This window comes from Falco biarmicus, chromosome 9 (genome assembly GCF_023638135.1).
Source record: "Falco biarmicus isolate bFalBia1 chromosome 9, bFalBia1.pri, whole genome shotgun sequence".
In the NCBI taxonomy this organism is placed as follows: Eukaryota; Metazoa; Chordata; class Aves; order Falconiformes; family Falconidae; genus Falco; species Falco biarmicus.
In genome coordinates this window covers 37,994,236-38,020,102 of record NC_079296.1, presented here as the reverse complement: position 1 = coordinate 38,020,102, position 25,867 = coordinate 37,994,236, and the positions used below count along the sequence as shown (strand labels likewise).

Genomic DNA, 25,867 nt, shown 5'->3' with positions numbered 1-25,867 from the left:
TTACTCGCTTTCTCGTAACTACAAATGCAACTCTGTGAGACATCACTGCATAATGAAGTACAGCATCCAACAAGAATCTCAAAGTGTTGGCTTCCTTGTATTTTCTACATGCTATTTTTAAAATTCCTTCTATATATAGTGTATTTTTATATGGTGTCCTACAGCATATTTTTATTTAGAGAATTGTATTGTAGCCCCATATTTCAATAGCAGCATTTGGTCTCATTTACAGTACCTGCAGAGGATGTAGGGATCATCCAGAATGAAAGCTGCAGATGACAAGTCTGTGCCTTAAAGTACTGGTATTGTCTTATATTACTATGTAAAGTGCAGTAATGAACATAAGTGATTTACATCCTGGTGCTCTATTTATTATCTATCATTGACTTCCATATGAAATGTGTTTAGCTTACAAGTCAAGATTTTCCTAAGTGTCAGCACTGTGTAGTCAGCATGACATCTAATGATCCAGATGTACTCCTTCTGGTTCATCCAGTACATCATTCATCATCAACAATAAAGAAATCCAGAATCAGAACACAGTTGGTAATTTTGCTGATGTTGCATGAGACAGAACAGATTAGTCTCTGGTCTTCCACAGCTATGATAATCACACAGTGCTGACAGAAATACAAATATGATTTTGCTAAGATTCTAGCTGAAGCTTTGATCAAGTACGTGAAATAACAAGCTGCCATTTTTACAAGAAAAAAAAAAAGACACCTGTCATTTATGCAGATGGTAGTATGCTATATTGCCAGGTGAGATTTCATCACAATTAGGAGTGTTGAAACAAATTTGGTTCAGTTATACAAAGTGTCTTCAGTCAGATTTGCTCAGTTCTTTCAAACAGAAGACATACCAGATGAGGATTAGCTTTATGCAATTCCAGGAAGAGGTCAGGACAAATCCCAACATATAGCAGACAACTCAGTTTCTTCCTTGGCCTGAAAACAGTTGAACTCATAACTCTTAACTCCTGTAAGGACAGCCTAACCCCTTGCCAGTGGGAATGTGTACTGTTGGTGCTGTCCCAGGCTGCACAAATAATTAGGCATTCTTTATCAGCAGGATAAAAACCTGGAAATTCCACCTTTCAAAACAGCTCCCGTAAAATGATACCTGAGCCTTTCTCTCACCTTCTCCAACTCAACGAATAAAACTTAAAAGACTTTCAGGCAGTGTGGAACAGGCCCTCCTTTAGCAGGACACTTCAGATAGCATTTCACCTTAATGGTTAGGGATGTTTGAGGAAGCTTTCTTCCAGTTTGTGTCGGAGAAAAGAAACAGAGACAGACAGAGAGAGAGAAAAAAAGAGAGCCACTCTCCTGCCTAGGAACTAGGACAAACACCTGGATTCTTGTCCTTGCTACAGTGTATGTTTCAATGTTTCTGCAAAGTAAAAGAGGGTAAGAAGGACAAAGAACTTCCCTCCCCACTCATCTCTACTCCCATAATATTTTACTACCATGGAGCTCAGAGCTTCCTCTTGGAAACACGTTGAAATTCTGTGAGACAAAGCATCCAAGTCTCATAACCTCTGTGAGCATCTGGGCTACTGCACCATTTGGTGAAAGAAGAGCACAGCCAGTGTTATCTCTGCCTCCCCAAACCTGTCACCTAGTCCACTGGGCCTTTTAACTTACTTACAAAGTAAAGTATCTTGGTAATGTTCAGTTGGACTACGTCATGTAGAAACAAAAAGATGTGTGGGAAGGAAAGGGCAGACAGAGAATTTGAGGGGATTTTGGCAAAAGTGTAAACGTGTAATGCAAACTGATTCTCTTGCCCTGATATTTGAAAACATTTACAGGCTTCACCAATGGGACTATTTATAGAGGAAATTAAGTTTTACAGGCAGAACTTAGAAATGAATGATATTACTGCCTCAAAACTTTGCTATACAAATAATATATAATAGGAAAATTAGGTAATTAAACCTCAAAATCCTGTACAGTAATAAAAGAATTAACTGTGCAATAATAAAGCAAAGGAGATTTAAGTACCTGGGCCTGGTATATACCTTTTGTTTATAAGAACTACAAACTGTGCTCACATATCTGTGTCATTTACTATGAAGAATATCATGTGGCAATGCTAGTTGGTTGTGTCTTACGTAAGACCCAGACAGCAGCATGGTCACTGCCTTATTTTTAGGACAAAGAGTAAACCTACAGCTGTTTAGAAAATTATGCACGGCCCTCACATGAACATTCTTTACTTTTACTAGGGAATACTCTATAACAAGATTTCAGAACAGAAGAGATGCAGGGTTTGTCCAAAAGTTTTTAGATCATTAAAATCCATGGCTTGTAAAGTCATATGGAGAACTCAACTCATCACACAGGCCACATCACCATTAACACCTCAACACTGATCAAACAGAATCACTTCCTCGCAGTTCCCATACTAACCAGTCAGCCTCAGAAAGGTCCCAAGAACCACCAAGAACTCTGTTGCCCAGAGCACAAGAATTACCCTTAATTCAATCACTCCAAAAATCTTGCTCAAAACTAAGCTTCACATCACATCTCAAAGGTCAGCAAATGTAGGCAATTTTTGACCAAGGATGGGAATTAAACCACATCAAAGCTCATTTGCTCTGTACTACAAATGAGAAAAGATTTAAGAACCTGACCAAGACAAGTTGTCAAATCTTGGTATTAATAGGTATAAAACTGTGGGAATGAACAACTGAACAACCACTTGTGGCTGTCTTCTCAAGACCTAGGTCTAATCAACAATGAAGTACAGACAGGTTTTCCTGGTAAAGATCCTGGCTTGCAGAACCCACCACCTAGGAAAGGGAACCTGAGCTCCTCATGCTTTCACACACACTCCTAAGCCACTCACTCTAGCTGATAAATCTGTGGGAGCTGGAGATGCAAACCTCATTTGCTTTCTCTTCTGTTTTCCTCTTGCTCAATCACTGAGCTGAACCATATTTCAAACATTGTCTAGCTGTGTACACAGATGAGTTGCTAGACTCTTCAACTGTTTGCATTTGGATGTGTTTCATGCGTTTACATTTGGAAAGCATGATATTCATGTCTTGTGCCACCTAAAATGGCCCAACGTAATTCATCTGCAAGAAATAAGTCACTTCAGTAATACCTCTTCACAGGACATAAGTGAAGAAAAGCAACATGTTGGATCTATTGGTTTTTGATTCTGACCACTGACAGGGAAGGGAGGGGAGAGGAAGGAGTGAGAATCCAAACTACACACATTATTTCACTCTGAGTAGCCTAGATTGAACTTTGAAGCCAAGGAGTGTTACAGCTCGGAAACAGACACTGAGATGCAACATAATGCCAGATTCTTAGATAAACTGTCAACTGGATTTAGAACAACTGTCAAAAAGCCAATCTAGTAAAAGTTACAAAACTGGGATTAAATTGGGAAATTCATCTGCAGGTCGTAATGAGTGACAAAGAGAATTATGTTTTTATACAGTATATGAAAATTGACATTCAAATGAAGTTCCTCTAGTCTTTCTATTTGTGGTAATTTCAATGGGTTACTATGCTAACATCAGATTATTTTGATGCGACAAACTTCTACTAACTGTTAGCATGTATTCTCACTAAGATCTGAATCTTGCTAAAGTTAACAGCAAGACGGGTTTTAACTTCAACAGATCCAGGATTTTAGAACTCATATTCACACACAAAGGTGCTTAGAAACTTACAGGAATTACTACAGTCTACAAAATTCCCTTTTTGCCAAAAGGTTCACAGGTAGCGGTATGGCCCAGGAAATAGATTATTTGAGTCAAGATCTAGGAGACCGTGATCCAACTCTCTGGCCTGTCAGAGATTTTCTGTGTTAACTTAACAAGGTCACTCAGCTTCTTTAGTCCTCATTTTTTCATATGTAAAATGCAGGCAACAGCCCTGCCCTCAAGGGTGCTCAAAAAATGACGGTGATGGGGCCAGAGACAAAACAATGTGAATCTGTACCTTCAACAAGACTTGCATGGATTTTGTTCACCATACTGGTCAAATTACAACTATCCAGCAGCACCCTACATTATTTCCAAGGCAATGCAAAGGCTAGCAACTCCCCAGAAGAGAAGTTGCATGTAACTTCTCCATCTGCCCCAAATTTCCACTAGAACTTGTCTGACTTCCCCCCACCCCCCTTCTGAGTTAACTTTTTTCTAGCTGAGTCCTGCAGAACAGATAACTTTCTTCTAGCTGAGTCCTGCAGAACAGATCACTGTGGGATCAGATGAGCACCAGTGATGGCAGGAGGGATGTATGGGAGCATGTGAATATGAGCAGGGAGGGAAGCAGTTGAATGCTGCTGCTACAACAAGCTGGCAACTAAACTGGTTCAGCTACACTGTGAAATCATATACTGAATATGCTACACGTCTCTGTGGCAATAATGCCGCACAGCTCACTTATAAAGTGCTACTAATGACTAGAGAAAAATGGTCCAGAACTGCTTAAGACACATATTCACCAGCAGGTTTCCTGGCTTTGCTCTGGTCCGTTTTAAGTCTTTTACCCTTCCAGCTATACCCTGATAATTTAATGCAACCACCACTGCCTATTCCCCTTTTGGTAATGCATGTATGTGAAATATCCAGGTTTCAAAAGCTGCAGTCTACTTAGCATATATAGCTATAGATAATAATATACAATTATAACACATATGTATGTATTCTATATATTCTAATTGGTACAGAATATTTACACCTCTAGACAGGAACCTTAATTTTACAGTTTCCTAACTGGGAGATAGCACAATTTAATTATCTTAAACAAGTGTGTGAACTCCTGTCTGTACAAATTTCATGTTCCAGGAAAGCTGCCAAAAAGCAGCTGGAACCCTACATTTTTGACCCAAAAAAAGAGCTTGAACCTTTGTACTCTTTCCCTTAGTGTCCTCAGTACACTGAACTGCAGCCTAGTTTTAACATTGTACCCAGTGATCACACTGACTTGTTTTTTGTGTGATGCTTTACGAAATACTTGTCTGAACCACAACCGCAAACACTTTGCCCTACTCTACTTATGTAACCACATTCAGAAATAATTTTATGGCTTATGTGATAAAAACAGTTCTTCAGAAAGCCGTATTAACTATTAACTATCTTCTGTTCTTGCTAATCCTGGAACAAAACCTACCAAACTAGCAAAAAACCCATCCAAGGTTATATGCTCTATATAACAGTGTAATTCCACTTATTTCAGAGATTTCTGTTTTTCGTAAGTTTGGTATAACACCTTCAGTCTATGTATGTTGGTGTTAAAATTTTCACAGCAATGTTAACTTAGTCTTGTTGGTTTGTGTGTAAATTTATATAAGCATACATATGCACACTAAACAACACATTTAGAAAGACAAAAGACTGAAGTATGAGCACAACACACAGGCAACACTTTGGAACTGTGGGAACCCTAACTTCAATATTTTCTAATTTAAAATGTATTTTTGAATATAACTCCTTAAAACGAACAGTCCAAACACATGCAGTCAGCGTGCACTGTTGCTGGCCAGAGACTGTTGTGTTTGCATGGAAACACAATGACTCTTGTGGCTTCCATTGGCAGAGAAGCAGCCATTGGTAATGATAGCCCAGTGTTGATAGTGCAGCAATACGCACTTGTTCTGAAAAACTGCTATTTTTGTTTTATACCTTTCTTCTGCGTGTGCCCATATATCCAGAGCCACATGCACTCACGAAATGTAAGAGAAAACCTGTCTATGATTAACTTAAAAGTGTCCCTATGCAATGCATTCCTTCCTCTATCATATTTCTTCTGCAAGCAGATACTTGAAAAAGAACTGCCTATATTTCTTAACAAAGTTAAGTTTGTAAGTTAATATCCTCAACATATCAGTCAGGGAAAAAATGATACACTGTTCACAGAAAATGTTTTCAGATCTAAAACAGAGGCAAGAAACATTAGGTTAATGACAGTTTGAAAACAATTGCTCAAAGTTTGATTTATGTTAGTTGGTAACTTAAGACAAACCTGTACCTTTTGAGAAGAGGAAATAAAAGAAGTTAATTGTCTCTATCAGCATTGTTTGGTTTCATCTGTAGGCCATCACGGCTACAGCAATACTACACTATTCATTTCTTATTACATACCATGACTTCTTTTGGACAGCAGTGAATCGGGGGGGAAAAACATCAATATGAAAAACTACTGACTAAACTCAACTATCTATAAATAATACTGGACCCTCCCATTAGCTTGCAGTATTTCATTGCCTTTTAACTCCACTCTGTAGCATTTTGTTCTGGAGTCAACATCTTACCCATTAATGTGATGCCTTGAAAGTATAACAGTAATGCCTTCCTAGCCCCATTACCTCCCTCTGCTAGAGAACACCGTAAGATGAAAAACTGATTTCAGGGACCAAACAGTGATTTCCCAGTCTTCAACTATATACAGGTGAGGATATATTAACAGTACAATACTGCCTTTTTAATTTGAAACATTATTCTTGTCATTCACAATTTTCATTTCCAAAACCTGCTTTGACACAGTCACCAGGAAATTGAGGTAAGAAAACTCTGATGTAGAGATTAGTTAGGTCATTCTGAAAAAAGTTATCACATTCAGACTTCACAGGTCTAGTGAGACATGCATATAGCTCAGTAAAATTGAAGATGCGATACAACTGAGATAGTCCAGTGGCAGATTTATATAATACCGTAAAAGAATGATGTTACCTATTGGTAAGGTTCACAGGGCAGTAAATAACTGGTCTGCTGACTTCTAGATTATGTAGATTTAACAGTTTTGTATGAGAGAGCAGATGCAGGCTGCCTACTTTTTCTTCCTTTGTTCTTTCTTACATTGCACTAAACTAAAAGGTCTTGGCTCTTGCAAAAAGCACTCTTCCAATTTTTAGCCTTCTAGACTACTGCCTTCAGGTTGCTATCTGATTCTGAGAAGTCTTAACACTTTTCATACCCACTCATTTTATTCTAATCTGAGTTCAGAATTGCCCTCTTTGACTAAAAATTCTTCACAGACTTACTGTGTCTAGATTCTGAGATAACCGATTTGTGAGTCACTGCCTACTCTGTCCATCAGCCCTGTTGCCCTCTAAACATACAAAACACTTGAAAAATGGCTTATCTTTACAAAGAGCATAACAGTGCTCAAAAGTGCTCAAATATGAGAAATTAGAAACAGGTATACAAAAGAGTGTATTTAGCTTCATAATTATTCTGTCATATAACCAACATCCAGAAATTATTACATAATTTTTGAGAGCATCATTATACAATAAACAGCAACATGTTTAAACAGGAATAAGGTTCTCTGTGCCATACTTGGTATGTTGCCCTGACCTTTATTCATATGACAAATTGTTAGATCATGGAAAGGGAAGGAAGGAAAGAGATTACCCCAGCTTAATTAATCTTCAATTAGCCTCCACACTTCCAAAGGCCACACAGCATGTGAAATCCCTGAAAACTATTTCATTCTTAGAAGAATTACATGTAGTATCTTCAGGTCCTACTGGAAAATCCAGACACTCAAGGTAATCCTTTTTCAGTAGGTTAATTTTTTTGCCACAGATCTTGCTCTCTGCTGCCAAGAACTACCTAAACAACATGAAGGAAACCACTGAAAGCTCTCAAAGAACTGGAAGGAAAACAAAACTCCAAATATGTTCTTCAGTACATTGCTTGCAACGAAGCATTTAGGTTTGAATTTCTTAATTTATGGGAGACTCCAGAAATATGACTACAGTACATTTTGGTGACACGGCTGTTTCTTAGAACATAGCAGTCACTCCCTGATTTTTGTTGATTCTTCCTTCCTAAAAACACACAGGCCTCTTCTCAGTATCAAGGGTATAAGACTGATTGCTTAACTTTCCCTTGGAACAGTACAACCAGCTCTTGCCATCCACATGGAAAAATGATAGCTTTGGTTAGTCAGAAATGAGAGGATCTCTGGTTTTACACTGGCTTAACTGAGATTAGAATTTGATCTATCAAAGTGATTTGTTGAGACATGCTGTGTGAAAGAAAAAAAGCTCAACAAGATGAAACTTTATAAGGCTGTTTGCTGACACCAGCTGTTGGCCAGCCTACAGAGCAAACAAAGCCAACTAAGAAAGTGGGTGATACCATCTAGTGGCTGGCTCCCTGCCTTGGGGCCATGTATCCCACACTTCTACAGACTGCAAGCTCAAAAACTCCTGCCTGGCAAAGCTGCACTTGCAGTGGTACCTTTGAAGAAAGTATCAGACAGCAGACTGTCCCTGTCAGAGTGGAGGGAGTGTTAAAGGTAAGGAAGGTATCTTGAAGGGGGGGACCCAGGAACCTAAATTCCCTGTGAACACTCCTGTTACCTTGTACTTGCTGGCACTGCTCCAAAGCTGCGTGGAAGGAAGAGCCCTGCAGCATCAGAGAAGGGAGGACTGGAAGGAGGACTCAATTTCCAGTCAAGAGAGTTCATTCATCAAAGTCCTTTCCTCCCTACTCTGAGTTGTCTGACTTTTCCTACCATAGCTAATCTTTACTGGAGCTGACCTTACAGCAACACCCCCCCCCCCCCGCAAAAGATTTTAGATGAAGAGACCAATACATAACATCTACCATTACAGTGCCAAAGTCAGATATTACCAGGGCATTTATTCCACCATGGCAATTTCCAATTTTTTCTACTTTGTGGCTGCCACATTTTCCTCCTCTCACCCCCAGTCTCAGAGATCCCTGTCTTCTCAAAACTCCCCTGTAACCTCTCAACCTTTGGCTACTTCTGTTTCTTTGGTCTCCTCAAGAGATCAGAAGTCTTTGCCAGCTAAAATTTCGTGCTGCCTCTCCATCTTTGCTCCTTACTGTTTGGGAACTACTGGTCAAGAGCATAATCAGCAGTATGATGGAATTTCTAAATGATCAGGGATGTAAGTCCCAGTGACTTGGGATTTGTGCTGGTTCTTTAATCAACTTTCTGTAAGATTTCAGACAAGATGCATTTTCTGAACCTTGTTTTTTTCAGCAAATGGAATAAATATCTAAAGACAGGCTACATCCTTATTTACTATTCATCAATTTCTAAAATTCTATTTTTAAAATGAGAATTACACTTTTGGAATTGCCCAAGCATTTCTCTTTCAAGCCACAGATCATTTCCTTCCTATAACACAGTAACAAAACCCACTGTAATAACTATCTGACAAAGTGAGATTCTGAAAACCCAAACTTCCCACAGAAGTAGAATAAAACATAAGCCTGCTTTCAGAGGTGTCAGTGCCCTTCAATAGAAGGAGGAAAGCAAGCTCTGGACTTAGAAACTGCATAAATCCAGGTCTGAGCAAACTGATTTGGTTACTGCTACGGGCCTACATATGGTAATACAAGCTTCCCCACAAGACAGTTTAAAATTACTTAAGTGAGCTATTCTTGCAGCCATCTGTGGTAGTGTAGCTAGGCAGCACCTGCTACCAGAAAAAAACATTCAGGTGCATCTGTGGTGCTGCACCATGCCCAGGATAAACACTGGTTTGGTGTCAAAAACTGAAGCTGGCTGGTCTGAAGCTTCACATGTCACAGGCAAGACATTTGGTCAAACGCCTCTTGGTCCAGACAAGAGACATTCTCGTGCAAAACAGCTAAGTAACAAGAGGTTTCTAATTGACTTCAAGGGATTAGGGGGAGGCTCCTAATCACATCAAACTATCTGGAAATGGTCATCTATGTAGGAATATACTGGTTTTCTTGCATCATCTGTTTAATCTCCTAAGGATTTAAACGTGGTGTGTTTTGCTTTCTCAGTTACACCAGTTAAAAATCCGGTCAAGTTTTAACCTGAAGATAAATTACTCTGAAAATATTTCACTTTCTTCCTAGCTTTCTATTTTAGTACGTATCATTTCCTTATTTAATTCTGAATTGAAATATATAGCAGTATTCATTTCTATAATTAGCAGGTGGGTAATATTTGGACATAAATTCCTCAAAAATCTGGTATTTTTTTTGATCAACAGTGTACAACAGTATAGGTTTTCTGTAAGAACTTAGAGGAATTACATTTGATTTTTCAGCTGCCTTTGAAAAAACTCAGTTTCATTAGTTGCATTCTGCAAACTTAAGATGCAGTGAGAATCTGTGCCTGCAGACCAAATTCAGACTGTTTCCATATGTCCTAGTTTATGTAGGCTTTTTCATTTTCACTCGTTTTAGAATTAGTCTAAAAGCACAAATGACTGCAAATACCACAGAACATGACTTGTCTTGTTCAGAACTGTGCCCTTCTCACTCTGCAGGAATACAGGATTTCAAGCTTTGAGCAGAGACTGATGAATGAAATAGAATTTCGCCTTGAACGTACCCCAGTGGATGAATCAGACGATGAAGTCCAACACGAGGAAATCCCTACAGGCAAATACATAGCACCGATATTTGATAAGAGACTCAAGCATTTTCGGGTAATGGAAGGATCTCCTATTACATTCACTTGCAAAATAGTCGGAATACCTGTTCCCAAGGTAGGTCATTCTCACTGTTAGTAGTAAAAAAAATAAAAAAACAACTACTTGCTATTTTCTACGCATCCCTCTGCAAAGTCTCGCTCCTAAAAACACGGCTCTGTGGAGAGAGCTCTAAAACAAATTATTTCCCTCCTGCTTTCCAAAATAACAGTATCTGCTTCTGAGCACGTATCAGGCCTTGATCTGCTGTATGGACTGCCTCACAACCTCCTGACTCCAAGAGAAACAGAACTTCATAACCCCCCAAAAAATTAACTTCTCAGAAAGATGAGAACTGATCTGAGATAACCAGTAACAGCCCAGCTATGTGAAGGAGATACACAGCTTTCTGAGTTCAACCAGGAATCATTCTATTTCACACTGTAACTGACCTGTGATTTTTATAATCTAAAATTTTACCAGCAATTGATCAACTTATGTCATGCTCTTATCTACATTTTTTCTAGTCACTCTTCCACTACAGAGCAAGTGTTAAGTCAGTGGGGGGGTCTGATCACTACAGGTATACTGGTTCAAGGATGGCAAGCAGATTTCAAAGAAGAACAAGCATTTCAAAATGAACAGGGAAGAAGATGGAACATGTTCTTTACATATTGAAGCTTCTACTAATGATGATGACGGCAACTACACAATTATGGCTGCAAACCCACAAGTAAGGTGTTTTGATTTCCTCTACAAAAATGCTTCTTTCATGTCTTTCTAATATATGTTAATAAGAACATAGATTGGGCCACCTAGTCTGACATCGAGTACTGACTGTATAAAAAAATCAGATGCTTCAGAGGATAGAAGAGAAAACCATATAATGAATAATGATGAGACCACCCCTTTTTTACACATCCCAGTTACAATCATTAAGGACATTTTTTCATATTAGTAACTCCCGCCCTATCTTCTGACCTGCTGCTCTTCTGCTGATAGATACCTTTCAAGACGTGTTGACAAGACAGGCATGATATTTCAGGCAGAAATAACAGAGCAGGGGAAAAAAAAAACCATCAAATTTGGAGGTGTTATCAAATGCAATTATTCTTTATCTAGGATGCAAAGATGTGGATTTGCAAATAGGCTCATCCCCTAACACCATTCTCCTTCACCCTACGTGCTAGCTTAGCTATTTAGCAGTACACTCAAGAAGATCAGGCAACTTTTTCCAGTTTAAATTTCGTCTTTTTACTGAAATATATTTCAGCCCAACTACTTCTCAGTTTCTGTGCTGCTGCATAAATAAGTATGCTAGTACAAAGGTACTAGCAGACAGTACCTGTGGAGACACAGTGGCAGGAATGAACAAGCAGGGACAGACACTGTTTAAGCTGCTTTACATAGCACCACTGCTAAATTCATTGCCACAGCCTTGAAGAGTCCGAGAAACACACTGCTCTAGACACACAAAGAACCCCCTGCCTCAACTGCACTCCACCACATGCTAACAACATCTGCTTTGAAAAAGTAATATTTAAACTATAGTTCAGTTACTTTATAAAAATAAATCCTACTCCATTCTAAATGTTAAATATTTATACTTTAACATGAAGTGAGCTATTAACCAACTATTAATTCTGTTTCCATTGTGATTTTCAGGGGAGAATCAGTTGTTCAGGACACCTGATGGTTCAGAGTATCCCCGTTCGGGGCCGAATATCAACAATTCAGCCTCACAGGTAAAAGGAAACACAAGTCCTTCAGACTCTCTTTATGCTTCTTAATTGAAGGCATTTAAAATAACTAGCTACTGTACTTCAATGCACTCTGTACCTCAGGTCTCAGCCATAAAATGGAAATAGCAGCAGTTCCCTCCCAACAGGTCACTTCTCGATTGTACTATTTTTGAAGGTCATCTTCAAATACAGGGAAGTTTTAAGTGTAAAGTATTATTTCATTTGCCTGTGGCAGTGGAGTGAAAGGCAAGGGATGGATTAGCAAGACAAAATCTAGCCAAAAAAGCAAAAAGAAGTGAAGGACAGCTTGGGAATCCAACAATACTACATGATATAGTTACTTTGATAATCTTTCTAAATAGAAAATATACAAATATTAAATTACAATCAGATAATTTCTTTCCACCCTTTTATTTAACTCAAGCTATCTGTTCATCCTTTTCCACAATTTCTTCCTTTTTTTAAGTATTAGGGAAAAAGTTTGACTTCCAAACATATACAAGCAATTTTTGTATTGCAGAACACGACCCCGGGTGCCAGAGGGAGACAAAGAGGCAGTTCAAGAACGCTTTTTCAGGCCATACTTTCTACAGGCTCCAGGTGACATGGTAGCACACGAAGGGCGACTTTGTAGGTTGGATTGTAAGGTATTAACTATTTCCTCTGCTCATTCTCACTTTCCCTACCTCTGCGCATGTATTGCTGGGTGTTTTCATGTTCTTTATTTGCATGCGTGAACACTTTCTGTTAAAGTTGTAATGCTTTATGTTTAAGAATTATTTCCTATTACCACTGTCTCTGAGCTGATTCAGGGGATTTCTTTCCAACACATGCTATATGGAATGAAGAACACAGAAAACACAACCCTAGAAATAGAAGGCTCCCTTACAAGGTTGTTCAAATTACTACATAGGTTCACCATGCCCTTTAGCAGTCAGTCCGAACTCCAGAAGTTCTGCTCCATTATCAGATTCTTGAACATAATCCAGAATAGCACAAAACCATGAGAAAGAGAGGATTCATCATGTTGTATTCTGTTCAACAAATGTTCCTATTGTGTTGGACTGAACTACTGAAGATTAATACTCCCTGAAAAGAGGGAACAGAGCCCAGTTCGTTTTATGCTTCCCCAGCATGCACAGATGCAGAAATACTCCCATTTACAGATTCAAATTCTGACATGAGAGTTGTCAGAGGTTAGAGTACATGCAGAGAACATCTATTATTGAACAGCTTTAAGAAACCCTTCTGCTCCGATGTATTTTGGTAGTCTGTGTCCCAGTAGCACAGCAAAGGTTGTAGTACTGACACAGACCTCTTCCATGCTCCAGAATGTCTCCTATCCTGAAGAGGATAGAAGCTCTGAAGCACAAGTTAATGCCCTGAAGATGAACAAGATTAATTACTACTCAATTTATGATGTAAAGTTTACTAGTGAGCATGCCAAAGAATTTGGTTATTCTTAGTTCTGCTATCCTGGCAGAGCCTGTGAAACCTTAAAGCATGTCTGGTATTACACAAACCTGAAAGACAGCAGCCCTCGTTCAGGCAAGTTCCACTTCCATCTTTCTCTGGTTTGCAGACTGTTGTTTGGAAAGCAAAATTTTAGACATGAGTAAGTACTTCCACCTATTGGAAAGACCTTTAAGATTATAATACAGTCCAATAATGTTTCTAAAAAATACTTAACCTGTAGTGTTCTAAAGCACGTAAGTTTAACATCTACAATTAACTATATCATTCTTCGTCAAATTTTATGAAATACAAAGTCATTTGTATAGAACTCTTTTTCATCTCTAAAACTCTGTAGTGGTTTAGATCCAGGGTTCTGATTTATAGTCAGCACTAAAAAAAACCCAAACTAGCAGATTATTAGGAATCTTTTGTGAATCTGATATACAACCAAATTTCTTCCTTTCTGACTAAGAAAAATGTAGGCATTTCATGTATTTGTTTTTCTTGGGATTTTGTTGCTTGTTTTCTGTTCTTCTCCCTTTTGAAATTAAGCAGAAAAACAGAAGTTGAGAACTACAATAATAAACCTTTCTGTTCTAGATTCTGACATTATTCAGATGGTATTTGAAAAAAAGGCTTACCTATGAATTTACTAAAATCTGTTTGTCAGTTTGACATTTGTCTCTAGCTGTTTCACTGTCTGTTAGGTGAGTGGGTTACCAACTCCAGAACTGACATGGCTTCTGAACGGCAAACCTGTGCTACCAGATGGCACCCACAAGATGCTGGTCAGAGAGACTGGAGTTCACTCTCTGCTTATTGATCCTCTCTCACAAAATGATGCTGGAACTTACACTTGCCTTGCCACTAATAAAACAGGACAAAATTCATTCAGTCTGGAACTCACTGTTGTAGGTAAGAATAATTGGAAAAACTAGTCACGATGATGAAGTTATTTTTACATACTTCTTCAAACTTACCATACTTAGTTTCCCAACAGACGAACATAAATAGTTAATCCACTGATAGTAGGAGAGTTTAACAGCTGTAAAACTCATCTAATGGAAGGATATGGACCTACAGGTGTTCAGTTAATAGGTAAACTCCTGTTATTAAGAGGGCTGCAAGAATTCTGTCTCATCATCACTTTACCTCTCCTGTCTCGGCAAAACGACATTCTTAATTTTTTCCCCAAGAAATTTTCTCCCTTAGGGTTTGAATTAATAATATATGTTGACGTCTCCTAGATTTCAATCCAAATTTTATTAGTTTAAAAATGTTTTTAAATAGAAAAATACAAATCTGCATACTGTTCTTTAATAAGGCCTTAAAGGATGTGAAATACTGAAATTCATAGATCTGGCATTAATTTCCTTCAATGGTAGCATGTTTAGACCCATTAGATATGCATACAATCTTTTATGAACATCAGTTCTGCCTATTATTTTCTTTATGTTCCCTTACAGAGGATATGTCATGGCATTTCATTTTCCTTCCAACTTCCCATTAAAAATTCACAACCTATTTTGATATCACAGGAATAATTTTGGGTCATGCACTACCATACTGTTCAAAGCAAAACAAAGAATAAAGTATCTGTTGTTCAATAATTCTTTTTTTTTTTTTTTTTCAGCAAAGGAAGTAAAAAAAGCCCCCATGTTTTTGGAGAAGCTTCAGAACTGTGGTGTTCCTGAAGGGTACCCCGTCAGATTAGAGTGCAGAGTTGTGGGAATGCCACCCCCCATATTTTACTGGAAGAAGGATAACGAGACCATCCCATCAAACAGAGAGAGGATGAGGTACTGTGCTATCATACCCATGCCTGGAGTTTCTTGTGGCTTGACCCATCGTTTCCATGAAAACCTGTGTGAGAAGGACAGGTGGTGGTCTTCTTAAAACAACTTCTTTCACCCACATAAAGTTTTAAAAAGGTCTCACTGTGAGATGAACAATAGCTATTCCCTTGGTTCAGAATAAAGGCATGGAACATAATACACCACTGCTTCAGAGAGTGCTGATAGACCTCTCAGGCCATAGGCCTGATATAGCATATGCATCTTCTTATCAGCAATACTATGATATGGTATTTTAATGCATTTTAGCACCTTATTCTCTCTCTGAACTATTTTTCCCTCAGTTTAGTTCTAATTATGGATGAATTCAAACTCCAAACAGTTAGAACAGAGTTTTGGATGCCCCAGAGCACGGGATAATAGAATTTAGCCTGTCAGACACAAAGGCTGATAACAAAGTTTGGTGACAAACAGGCAGACTTTGATCCATGCTTATAAAATACAACAATGTTTGGGTTCACCTCTTCCATTCAAATGCATCACTATTTTTTAGGTTTTGCAAAAGAAAAGCTGATGAAATAATGTGCCTGGCTGTAATTAATGAGAAATAATTGATTTTGTTTATTTCTTAAAGATTTCTACTTCAGCATAAAACTGATTTTTAATATTTTATTTCACTTGGCTCCAACTAACGGTTTGATGCAGTCATTGGATCTCTGAGATCAGAAGTACATTTTCACATGCATACCCTGCAGGCTATCTGTAAAGAAAACTGGGTCCACAACAGCACTTGTTATGAATGCACACCTATCATGAGGGAAAGCTTTCTACTTGAAAAAATATTGCAGTGGTCTCCCTGTCCCCACTCAGGGACTGCTGTCCTTCTCCAAAAAGCCCACCTGACTCTGATCTTCTATAGCCTGTAGCCTTTATTCCTCTGCCTCTAGGCAGATTAGTCAGGGATTTATTTCAAGTACTGGTACTTTCTCAGGAATTACAGTTATACACACGCAAACACTGTAGTTAATGCAAAATGAACAACTGCTCTAAAAATGTCTCATTTCCAGTTGTTTCACAGAAGATTAGAAAACAAGTTTTTGCTTGAGCTCAGCAAAGGAATGACTAAGGGAAACCTCCCACACCTCACAATGCCAGGAGCTGACAAGGCTTGTAACGCCTCTGCTATTTCAGCCTGTCATGACCACTCCAAGGCTTTGAGTTGTTCCACATAGACACACAGGAGCAATGGACAGCACTGTCCTTGTTTGTCCCTGTCTTGCGTCACTATTATCTTTGTGCCTGAAGCCAAGAGATCCTTTTTGTACCATGATATGAACATATCTGTACTTCTGTACTACCCCACTCCCAGAATACAGCAAATTATGTAGTGCAGGAAGCAAAGGGTAAATGTTCCCTTTTTTGTTAAGAGCTGTCAGAAGCACAAAATGTCCTCTTGACATGAAATTCTGTGGTTTGATGTTTCGTTCCAGTTCATAAGGAAACAAAACCTCAAATTTCAGAACTTCCTGCAACTTCAAGTATTCCGATGTGCTCATCCCCTACCTCTTCCTTTATAATGAGGGAAACACTTGGGTTGATAAAAAGGACCAACCACAGCCTAAAGAGCAGAGGAGCCTCAGTTCTCTGATATACTACTGAACAGTTTTTCCTGGAAATCGCAGCCAGAAGGTCTTAGATCACTGAAGAGCAAGGAAGAGGAGGGAATAATGAAGCAGGTTTCTTTTAGAGTGTTGGCTGAACAGATCTTTAAGATTTTGCCATTTAGTCAGTTTCTCAAGGAAAAGGGTGCCATACGAAAGTTTCTGATTGCTTCTGGTTGCTGTTGTGAAAAATATCACAGCTTTGTACAAATGTTCTTGGTATTTTGTTATATTATTCTTCCAACTTCTGAACTAGGAAAAAATGCAGTATGTGTGGCAGCTTTGCATGGGGTTAGTTCATTGGAATTCAATAAACGATTCCAATATTAACACATAGAGAGCAACAATTTAGCTCACACTGTCACACCATGGCTTTGCACAACTGAGAGGAGCAAGAACAGATTTCAGCTACTCTGATCATTGGCTGAGGACATACTGAAAGCCAACCTATTGACTATAAATGTCTTAGACTGCTACCTCTTTGAGAATAGAAGTTACAACTTACCTATTTCATATTTAATGTACATATTGTAACATCTCAGAGTTGATATTCTCTTGAGAAATACTAATTCCAAAACACTTGTTTTCCCAGTATGCATCAAGATACAACCGGGTATGCCTGCCTCCTCATTCAACCTGCCAAGAAAGCAGATGCTGGCTGGTATACCTTGTCTGCAAAAAACGAAGCTGGTATTGTCTCTTGTACTGCTAGACTTGACATATACGGTAAGTGTCGGCTAGTAAATATAACAAATCAGAATTTATTCTCTTTGATTGGTCCCAGCCCTCACCTAGTTCTTAGTCCATACATTTCTGGTTTTGACATGGAATAGAAATTAAGTGTCACAGCATGGCCACAGCTTAATATGGCCATCAGGAGTAGGTATCACAATACAGCTAAATGGCCTGATTAGCTCTTCTGCATCAGTTTAAAAGCTGGTAAAGACAAAAAACAGAGGAGGAGTTTTGTACAATATTCTCTGCTCCCATTTTCCACCTTTCAAATTCCCTAGGCCCATAAGCATATAATCAACATGTATTCAAGCTGAACCTTAACTCTGTTCCCTCTGACACATGCCTGTGCTACAGCCCTGACCTGAGATGGAACAATAAATCGCACACAAGGAAGCAGACCCCTTCTTCTATGGAGCATTATTATGCAAACTATGCCTAATTAATGGAGGCTAGTTTGCATCTAGTATGCTTGTCTAGGACATGGAAGGCCCCAGCCCAGTTCAAGAACTACAGCACATAATTTAATTACTCTGTATCTATGCAAGATGTAATAGTTGAAGACAATTTATCTAGAGCAAGAGAGTACTTTGATCACTTAAGCAGCAAAATAAAAGAAAACATTCCACAAACTCTTGGATTGTAGCCATAGCCTCAAACGAAAAAAAAAAAACCCAACACGTTTTCAACTTTGTGTTTCTCATTTTTTAAAGAAAATCCAATTAATTATCAGGGATAACCACAAGTCACCAGTGCATCTTTGTCAGTTTTCTGCCACCTTGTGGTGATATAGACAATAGTAATGTAATGTTCAAGAGAGGGCTGGTGACAGTCTGATTCAGAAAAGGTCACGTAAAATGAAAAATAACTCCTTAGGTATCTAAATGTTTCAGTACACAAATTAAATTTTCATATGAAGGATTCAAGGTACAAACAGGAAGAAGACAGACAGTCATAAATGCTGCCTGATGTCAACCATATTTTCTAAAGACTCTGGAAGTCTTAAACACTAAAGGGAGTGACAGAAATCATTTTTCTTTGTGCTATTTTGAATGGATGGGGTTGGGGGATTGAAAGTGTCATCTGATATTTGCAATTACATGTGCAAACAAAAAAAGTAGAGTAAATAATGAGTGCATTGTTCAAATAGAAACAAATTGGGGGGTGCAAGGAAAAAGGATGCTTTTTTCCAAGTATTTCCAGACAGACAGCGTCAAAATTCAGCATGGAAAGATTCAGCAAGGAAAGACACTTGCTATCAATGCTTAACATGTAGATTGTAGGTCTCCCACACTAAGCTGTTCTCAGAGAATTGTATCCTGAACTTCTCCCCTTTCATTTTAATTGCTGACAGATAAGTTTGTCCAGTTTGGGTGCAGACCTGGAGGTTTTGTATGGATAAATACCAGCAAAGATCATATCAACTTCCCCTTTCTGAAGTGTTTCAATAATGATAACTGTTAATTATATAAATAATAGCTAAATATTCTTACAAAATTGTAATGGTATTTGTTCATACGGGAACATGTTGAATGTTACTTTTAAATTACTGAATATGTGGTTTTGGATTACGTATCTTTCAATATCTTTAAAACAATCTACGAAATGTGATACTAGTTTTAAGTAGTAGAGGGAAATAAAAATTCTAATCACTTCTTTAAAAAAAAATATCCCTGTATTATTACTTTGAAATGAAATACCACCCAGAAAAAAAAAATATCAGGAAGACAAGTTCTCCAGAGGACGTCATAATACAAAATCAGAGCCATGTCCAGTTTGTTCATCTCTGTTCATGCTATGGTATATTTTTAATTTTGATTGCAAGAGCTTTGGAGGAGGCTCCAAAGATTAAATTTTGGACCTAGTGAAATCCATGTAAACGTTGCTATTGAATTGAACAGGGATGGAATTTAATCTGTAGACTTTAATAAAAAATATCAACATATAACTATATTGACAATATTTGAAGGAACAGAGCCTAAAACAGAACAGCAATGCTGTGCTCTCTTCAAGAATGTTGGAAGCAACTTTTCAGTTGTGTGCATTGACTTCTGCTGTTTCATTGCTAACTTACTTAGATGTTTATACAGCCTGTTCTGTTTCTGTTGCTTTAGCTCAGTGGCACCATCAAATTCCGCAACCAATAAAGCTTCGACCTGGTGGCAGCCGGTATGCAAACCTTACCGGTCAAGGACTCGACATTTTTTCTGTCTTCCCAACTACTGAAAGCCCTATGCTGTTTTCATCCCCAACCCACAAGGTGGTGGAGAGTGAAGAACTTTGAAAAACAAACAATTGTTCCAGTTACACCTGCAGAGACAGTAGAACTGGGGGGGGGAAGTAGGGGTGGGGAAGAGGTACAAGTCAAGATGCTCAAGGTTTACAAGCAACTTGTTTGTAATTAAGTGTACTGCTGCTGCAAATGTTGCAAGTAACATATCATACGAGACTTTTGCATATTATTTTACTGCAGGATAATTGTGGTATGGAGTGTTGTGCAATAAATTCAGTACTGTGTAGTTTGCTAAGAATTACATAGTAAACATAGTTTTCAGCACCTAAAAGCCAATACCACTATTACTGCTTGATTTAAAGCTACAGTACTGTAGCAAGCCGTGTTAAGGACGGATGATGTTTAGCTGGAATACTGCCAGTGAAAATGTTGACATTACAATAACAACAATCCTGAACGAGGGTAAACAACAAGACTTTGAATGTAGTTCTAAAAAACATGCCAGATAATCACAAAGCACAAGTTAAAGGGAAAAGATGTAACTCATTTTTATGTTATTTTGCCAGATAACCTTAGAATTTTTGAACTCAAGACTAGATAAATATAGCACTTCATGTAGGTACAGCTGTATATCCTATATATTTATATTTTTGTGTGTGTGTACTCCATGAACTGTGTACTCATGGTGTAAGGATTCATAAAGTAAGGTACAGGGCACGTGCATAGGACGCTGACATAGGAAACCAAAATTCCTGTTGTCTGCTAGAGCCCATAGCTGAAATTATTTTCCAGATGTGTTTCATACCTTTTTTCTTTACAATGTTAGTGATTCTCTGCCTTTAAACACAGATAGTATCAAGCTTGTAACTTCACAGTTTTTGAATATCAGTCTCTTTTTCCTAATTTTTAATGTGACTAAAAGAAAAGTGCATCTGCTATCTAGCTCATTTTTTAACCAACTGAAAAGGAATTACAATCTGGTGGAATTTAAATTTTCACCATCATTTAGGAAACGATCACAAGTGTGGTGTCTATTATAAAGAGAGAGAAAATTCTGTTGATATAAAAAAGTAATGAAGTTAAGCAACAGTTCTGTGCAAACAGCTAAAAAACCTACTGTAACTAATAGTAGTAATAAATAAGGCAATTTAATGAAAGTGCAATAGAAGGTGTTAAGTGACAACACCACAATTGATTTATTTAGCATCTATACGGTTGTGTTAATACCTCCCAGGACTTACAGTCTGTGAATATCTAAGATTATTTCCTCATCTTTCAATTACTGCTATCCCTTTTCTTTGGACATTGTTTTCTAGCAGTTGTTTACTGCTTTCAACATGGCTGCAGCATGCAACAAAGTCCTGATCAAAGTCACAGCGATGAAGAGAAAACTTTCATTTTAGACCTTATTTGGATTTTTTCAAATTTAAAAACGTAACTTAAAAAAATTACATATGCAAAGAAAACAATGAGAAGTTATCTTAAAAGCAAAAGGATACTGGATATAGCCAGAGACTGAGAAAGAGACAGCCTTTTGTCGGGTTTCCTACAAATACAGATTATGTTGTCTCTAAGTGTTGGTTCCCCAAGGGGTTAGAGGAAGTGAACTTCTTTAGTTATAATTCATTCTTCAGTTACGGAGTGCCCATCTTAAGACACATTGTGCGTGTGATTTTCCAGGACAGAGAACCTCCTGCTCCTCTTATCTTTCTTATCTTCACTTGTTTTTAGGATTGTTTAGGGATTTCAAAACTAAACCTAGACTGAGTCAGAGTTGGTCAACCCAAAATTTAAAGTTTCCTGTATTAGTAACTATTCTTGGGAAAATAATCCAAGAAAAATTATTGGATTTTATTTATTTATTCCAGTGCTGTTGGGAAGTGGGAAGGGAGGAAATTAAGACATGAAAGATCAAATTCTACTCCTACCAACAGCGCTGGTCTTCCCATTATTTCATGCCAGAACTGAAGAGTAGATCTTGATACAAAGTACTCCAAGTTGCATACAAGCCATCAGGCTTCACAGGTTTAGTCAAGCAATTGTCTGCTTAGAACTCCCCTGTGGCCCCTTGCCTGGCTTTGAGTGAGGGGTTGGACCAGATGACCTCCTGAGGTTCCTTCAGACCTAAATCACTCTATACTTGCTAAATTATTTTACTTTCCACTGCCTGTCTGAACACCCTGTGTGGATTAAGTTACCTACTGACTGCGCAGAAACTAAGCTCAAGCAAGCACAAACTTTTTCTTTTTTGACTGGGATATATACTAATAGGCAATTCTAGCTACAAGAGGGTCATTTTAATCAGAGTTTAGAAGAATGTAGTTTAGAAGAAAGGAACACTAGTACTTACTATTTGCAAGTATCTGGTTACCAGTGCTGGAATCACACTTGTTAATATTATTGACAGTGGTAGTGGTCCTCACATTTTTCAGTATCAGACAACACACCCAAAAACTCAGTACAAATTAAAAGACAGTGCACAGAGAAAATATGTAAATCATATATCTTCAGCCTCTTCTCCATGATTTCAGCGGAATGTCTCCAGACTTATATCATTACAACCTGAACTGAAGCAGGGGATTAAGTGGGATAATGTTTTTTTAAAATGTACATTCAGTTTTTTGTAAGTGGGAGGACAAGAAGCTACTGTTGAAAGACTTTTCCCAAAAATCTGTGTGAGGAGGATTAATTCTTATTCATTCAAGAAGGGGCCCCAGATGACGGGTAGGCTACAGAGAGAGATCAACAAAACTGTAAGCTGAACTACAATATTCTCTCCTTAGCAGTATTTACAACCAAAAGGATCAAAAGTTTGCCCATCACATCTCTCCACATAATGCAGAAGCCAGTAATTTCAATTATTTTCAGTGCATCTGATACAAACAAAATCAGAATCTGATTCCAAATGGTCTGTAGTCATTACATTTTGCTCGTTAATTGCTACAAACAAAATCACAATCTGATCCCAAATGGTCTGTAGCTGTTAAATTTTGCTCATTAACTGCTACAGGACATTTCTCTGCATATACTGAGCCCATAAAAAGTATGTAAGGGAAGCTTATGTGAATGGATGTAAACGCTGTTAATTAGTAGTATTGATGTGCTCATCACAAAGAAGACTTGCTAGAAAAAGACACAAAAATTGTGTTTGTTAACTCATGAAAAAGGCAAGGGGGAAAGGCTTGTGTAAGCAGCAGAGACAACACTAAGTTGTCACAAAACGTGATGCTGTTTGAGTTCTTGTCCTGTGATGGACAGCACTATCTTATCATATGTCAAGATGCACTAGAGCTTATGCAACTGTGCTCCTTTCCTGAACAGCTTGGCTGTTCATTGTTTTTGTTTAATTGAATAACCAATTTCACTTCACACTAACATAGCGTTTCATCCTCTTATTCAGGGCAGGCTACTGTGACAACAAAAATCAATGTTAGAACTTCAACTGAAGTCAGCATTAGTTATTAGCTTCCAAGGTCCATTAAAACACCACAATGTGGAGCATAGCATTTTATCAGTGAGACAGAGAAATGCTCAGATTTGTAACCTCTCACTGTTTTCTGATTCAGAATCTTGTAGGTTTATTTAGTTTCCCGTTTCCTTCTAGTTCCAGTTTTGTATACAATCACAGAGGCACAGTGTATTTCAAAGAGCAGAAATGACAACTTTTGTGCTGCAATTCTAAAAAGCAAAAGTATTACCTTTGTTTTAAAATTCTGGTCCAGCTTGGTGCAAACCTAGTCCTCAGCAGCATCACAAAGCAGTTTGCATTGATATCATTGGACTTGTTGCCTTAAAACAGCTTCCATATGGAAGGTGGAACACACCTTCTGAATGTCTCATGTCTGCTAACATGAGAAGATAAGAGCATACACTGCAAATACAAAAAGCCAAGTCTGCAGTCTTTATCTTGATATGTAAACAACTGCCAATCCCAACTGTTTACAGTAATCATAGGTACTTCAAAGCAACAAATCTTGAATAAGAATTCCTTTAAGAACTGTGTTCTTAATGCTACCAGGTTTAAAAGCATTATTTTATGGAAAATGTCTTTGTACAAAACTACTAGCAAGACCCAACCGAATATTTTAACTGTTACATATTGGAGAAGTGATTAATTGTTAATTGCCTTACTATTTCCAATACAAAGATAATCACTTTGAGCCTTAAAATTCTATTTTGTAATTTTTTCTTGATTAAAGTTGATATTTTTTATTTTTTGATCCAAAGTCATTCTCACTGGGAAGAAAAATGTTAATGTCAGTTTTGAGTATATTTTAAGTGCATACGAAAGAAAAAAACAAACACCTGCCTGTTCAGTAATGTATTTACTTTCGTCTTACCTAAGCCTAAATAAATGCTTCAGTGTTGCATACAAAACTGTGTCCTTCAAGTGTTCAAGTAACTGAAAGTGTGCAACAAGACCAGAGGTTTCCTCAGAGCTTTACTGTGACAGCTGGTTAATGGAATCAGACCTTACATTATCTAGAAGAAAATCATAAAATACTGTCAAGTTTATACTAGCCATGCTTCTAGCAGGTTAATTGTGAAATACAGTTGCTGCTTTTTTAAACAGTTCTAATATCAATTTGCTTTGGTTTTAAACTATGCTTTCTTTTTCTGATAACCTCAGCCCACTCATCAAAGTTTGAAAGAACAAGTTTTCTCAGGGATACCAGAGCAGAAGCCAATGAATCTTTGGGGCAAACACTATGTTTTAAAGGGCAATAGATTTGCCAGATTCTCAGTGTATCGGAGAATTAGCCTCCAAAGCCTACGCTTGAGCATATACTTCTACCTACAGTCTCCCATAGCCAAACTCCATTGTGTCTCAAAAATCCATACAGACTGTCTATTGCACTGGTCGCCTAGCCCACACACTCCCCCTGGAACACCAGTTTACTGGGTCTAGACCAACACTCCCAGTTGCTCTGTGCAGTAGGGCACTGGAGACCTGTTACAGAGGACTGTTTTCAAGCCTTAGCTGTGCATCCAGCACTTGAACAAGTGAAAACTAAATGAGGGCCAATCAAACGCACAAACCACATCAGATTTCACTCTTCCCTATACATTTTCAACTTGAATGATTTAGCATATTATTTGTATAAGGGTCCATTAGCAGACTTTGGAATGAATTTTAAATGAGCAGTGGATGTAAACCTGAAGGAAGCGGGATCTTATAGCTTGGGTACAGAAGAGAACAGGGGGGGAAAATGACGCAGCACATTGCATTTGCTGGTACTGATTTTGGTTTCCCATGTAACTATATTTCTCTGTTCCTACCTGGCTTGATTTCTGTGTACTTCTGTGCCTGCTACATCAGAGACAATGTTCTTAAGATCATTTTAGCTCAGCTACAACTCCATGAGCTAAAGCTGCTCCTAAACACTTTATGATTTCTTCTGAGCAACACAAGCTGCTTTTATTAATGCCTTTATACTTCAAGTCCACTATAGATATGAAGGACCATTTATTACATAACACAAAGAAATAACGGGCTCTATGTGCTATGAATATAAGTGGCATTCTCCATTTAGATCAGTGGGAAATTCTTTTCAGAAACTGACCATCCTTTAGGATCACACAATCAGTTAGCAGCAGGCAACACAGTTTTGTAAAGAAATGGAAAAATACTGAAGATGTTCTGAAATTTTGGAGAAAAAAAAAAAAAAGAAAAAGACTATGCACCCTGGGCTGCAGGAAGCCGTTCAACAATGAACTTCTTATTCCCTGGAGTTACATATGCAGACATTTTAAGTAAATTCTGTATAAGATACATTTTGCATGCTAATTTCTGTATAAATGAAAACTGAATTACAAATTAGGAAAAAAATGGGTAGACAATATTAAAATGTA

General features: G+C 38.0%; 1 protein-coding gene and 1 long non-coding RNA gene across 2 annotated transcripts in view; one reads left to right on the top strand and one right to left on the bottom strand.

Moving 5' to 3' along the window:
• MYPN (myopalladin) overlaps positions 1-23,705 on the top strand; it is a 52,124-nt gene extending 28,419 nt beyond the window's left edge. The window contains exons 12-19 of the mRNA XM_056351646.1: positions 10,255-10,476; positions 10,982-11,131; positions 12,064-12,143; positions 12,661-12,787; positions 14,303-14,510; positions 15,229-15,394; positions 17,642-17,775; positions 19,896-23,705. Of these exons, the coding sequence (XP_056207621.1) occupies positions 10,255-10,476; positions 10,982-11,131; positions 12,064-12,143; positions 12,661-12,787; positions 14,303-14,510; positions 15,229-15,394; positions 17,642-17,775; positions 19,896-20,065 (1,257 nt within the window). The 3' untranslated portion in view covers positions 20,066-23,705. The remainder of the gene's footprint in view (positions 1-10,254; positions 10,477-10,981; positions 11,132-12,063; positions 12,144-12,660; positions 12,788-14,302; positions 14,511-15,228; positions 15,395-17,641; positions 17,776-19,895) is intronic.
• Positions 12,370-25,867, bottom strand: part of LOC130154931 (uncharacterized) — a 30,811-nt gene continuing 17,313 nt past the window's right edge. Inside the window, exons 3-5 of the long non-coding RNA XR_008823887.1 lie at positions 15,412-15,458; positions 13,664-13,723; positions 12,370-12,413 (exon numbers count right to left, since the gene is read on the bottom strand). This is a non-coding gene — a long non-coding RNA (uncharacterized LOC130154931). The remainder of the gene's footprint in view (positions 12,414-13,663; positions 13,724-15,411; positions 15,459-25,867) is intronic.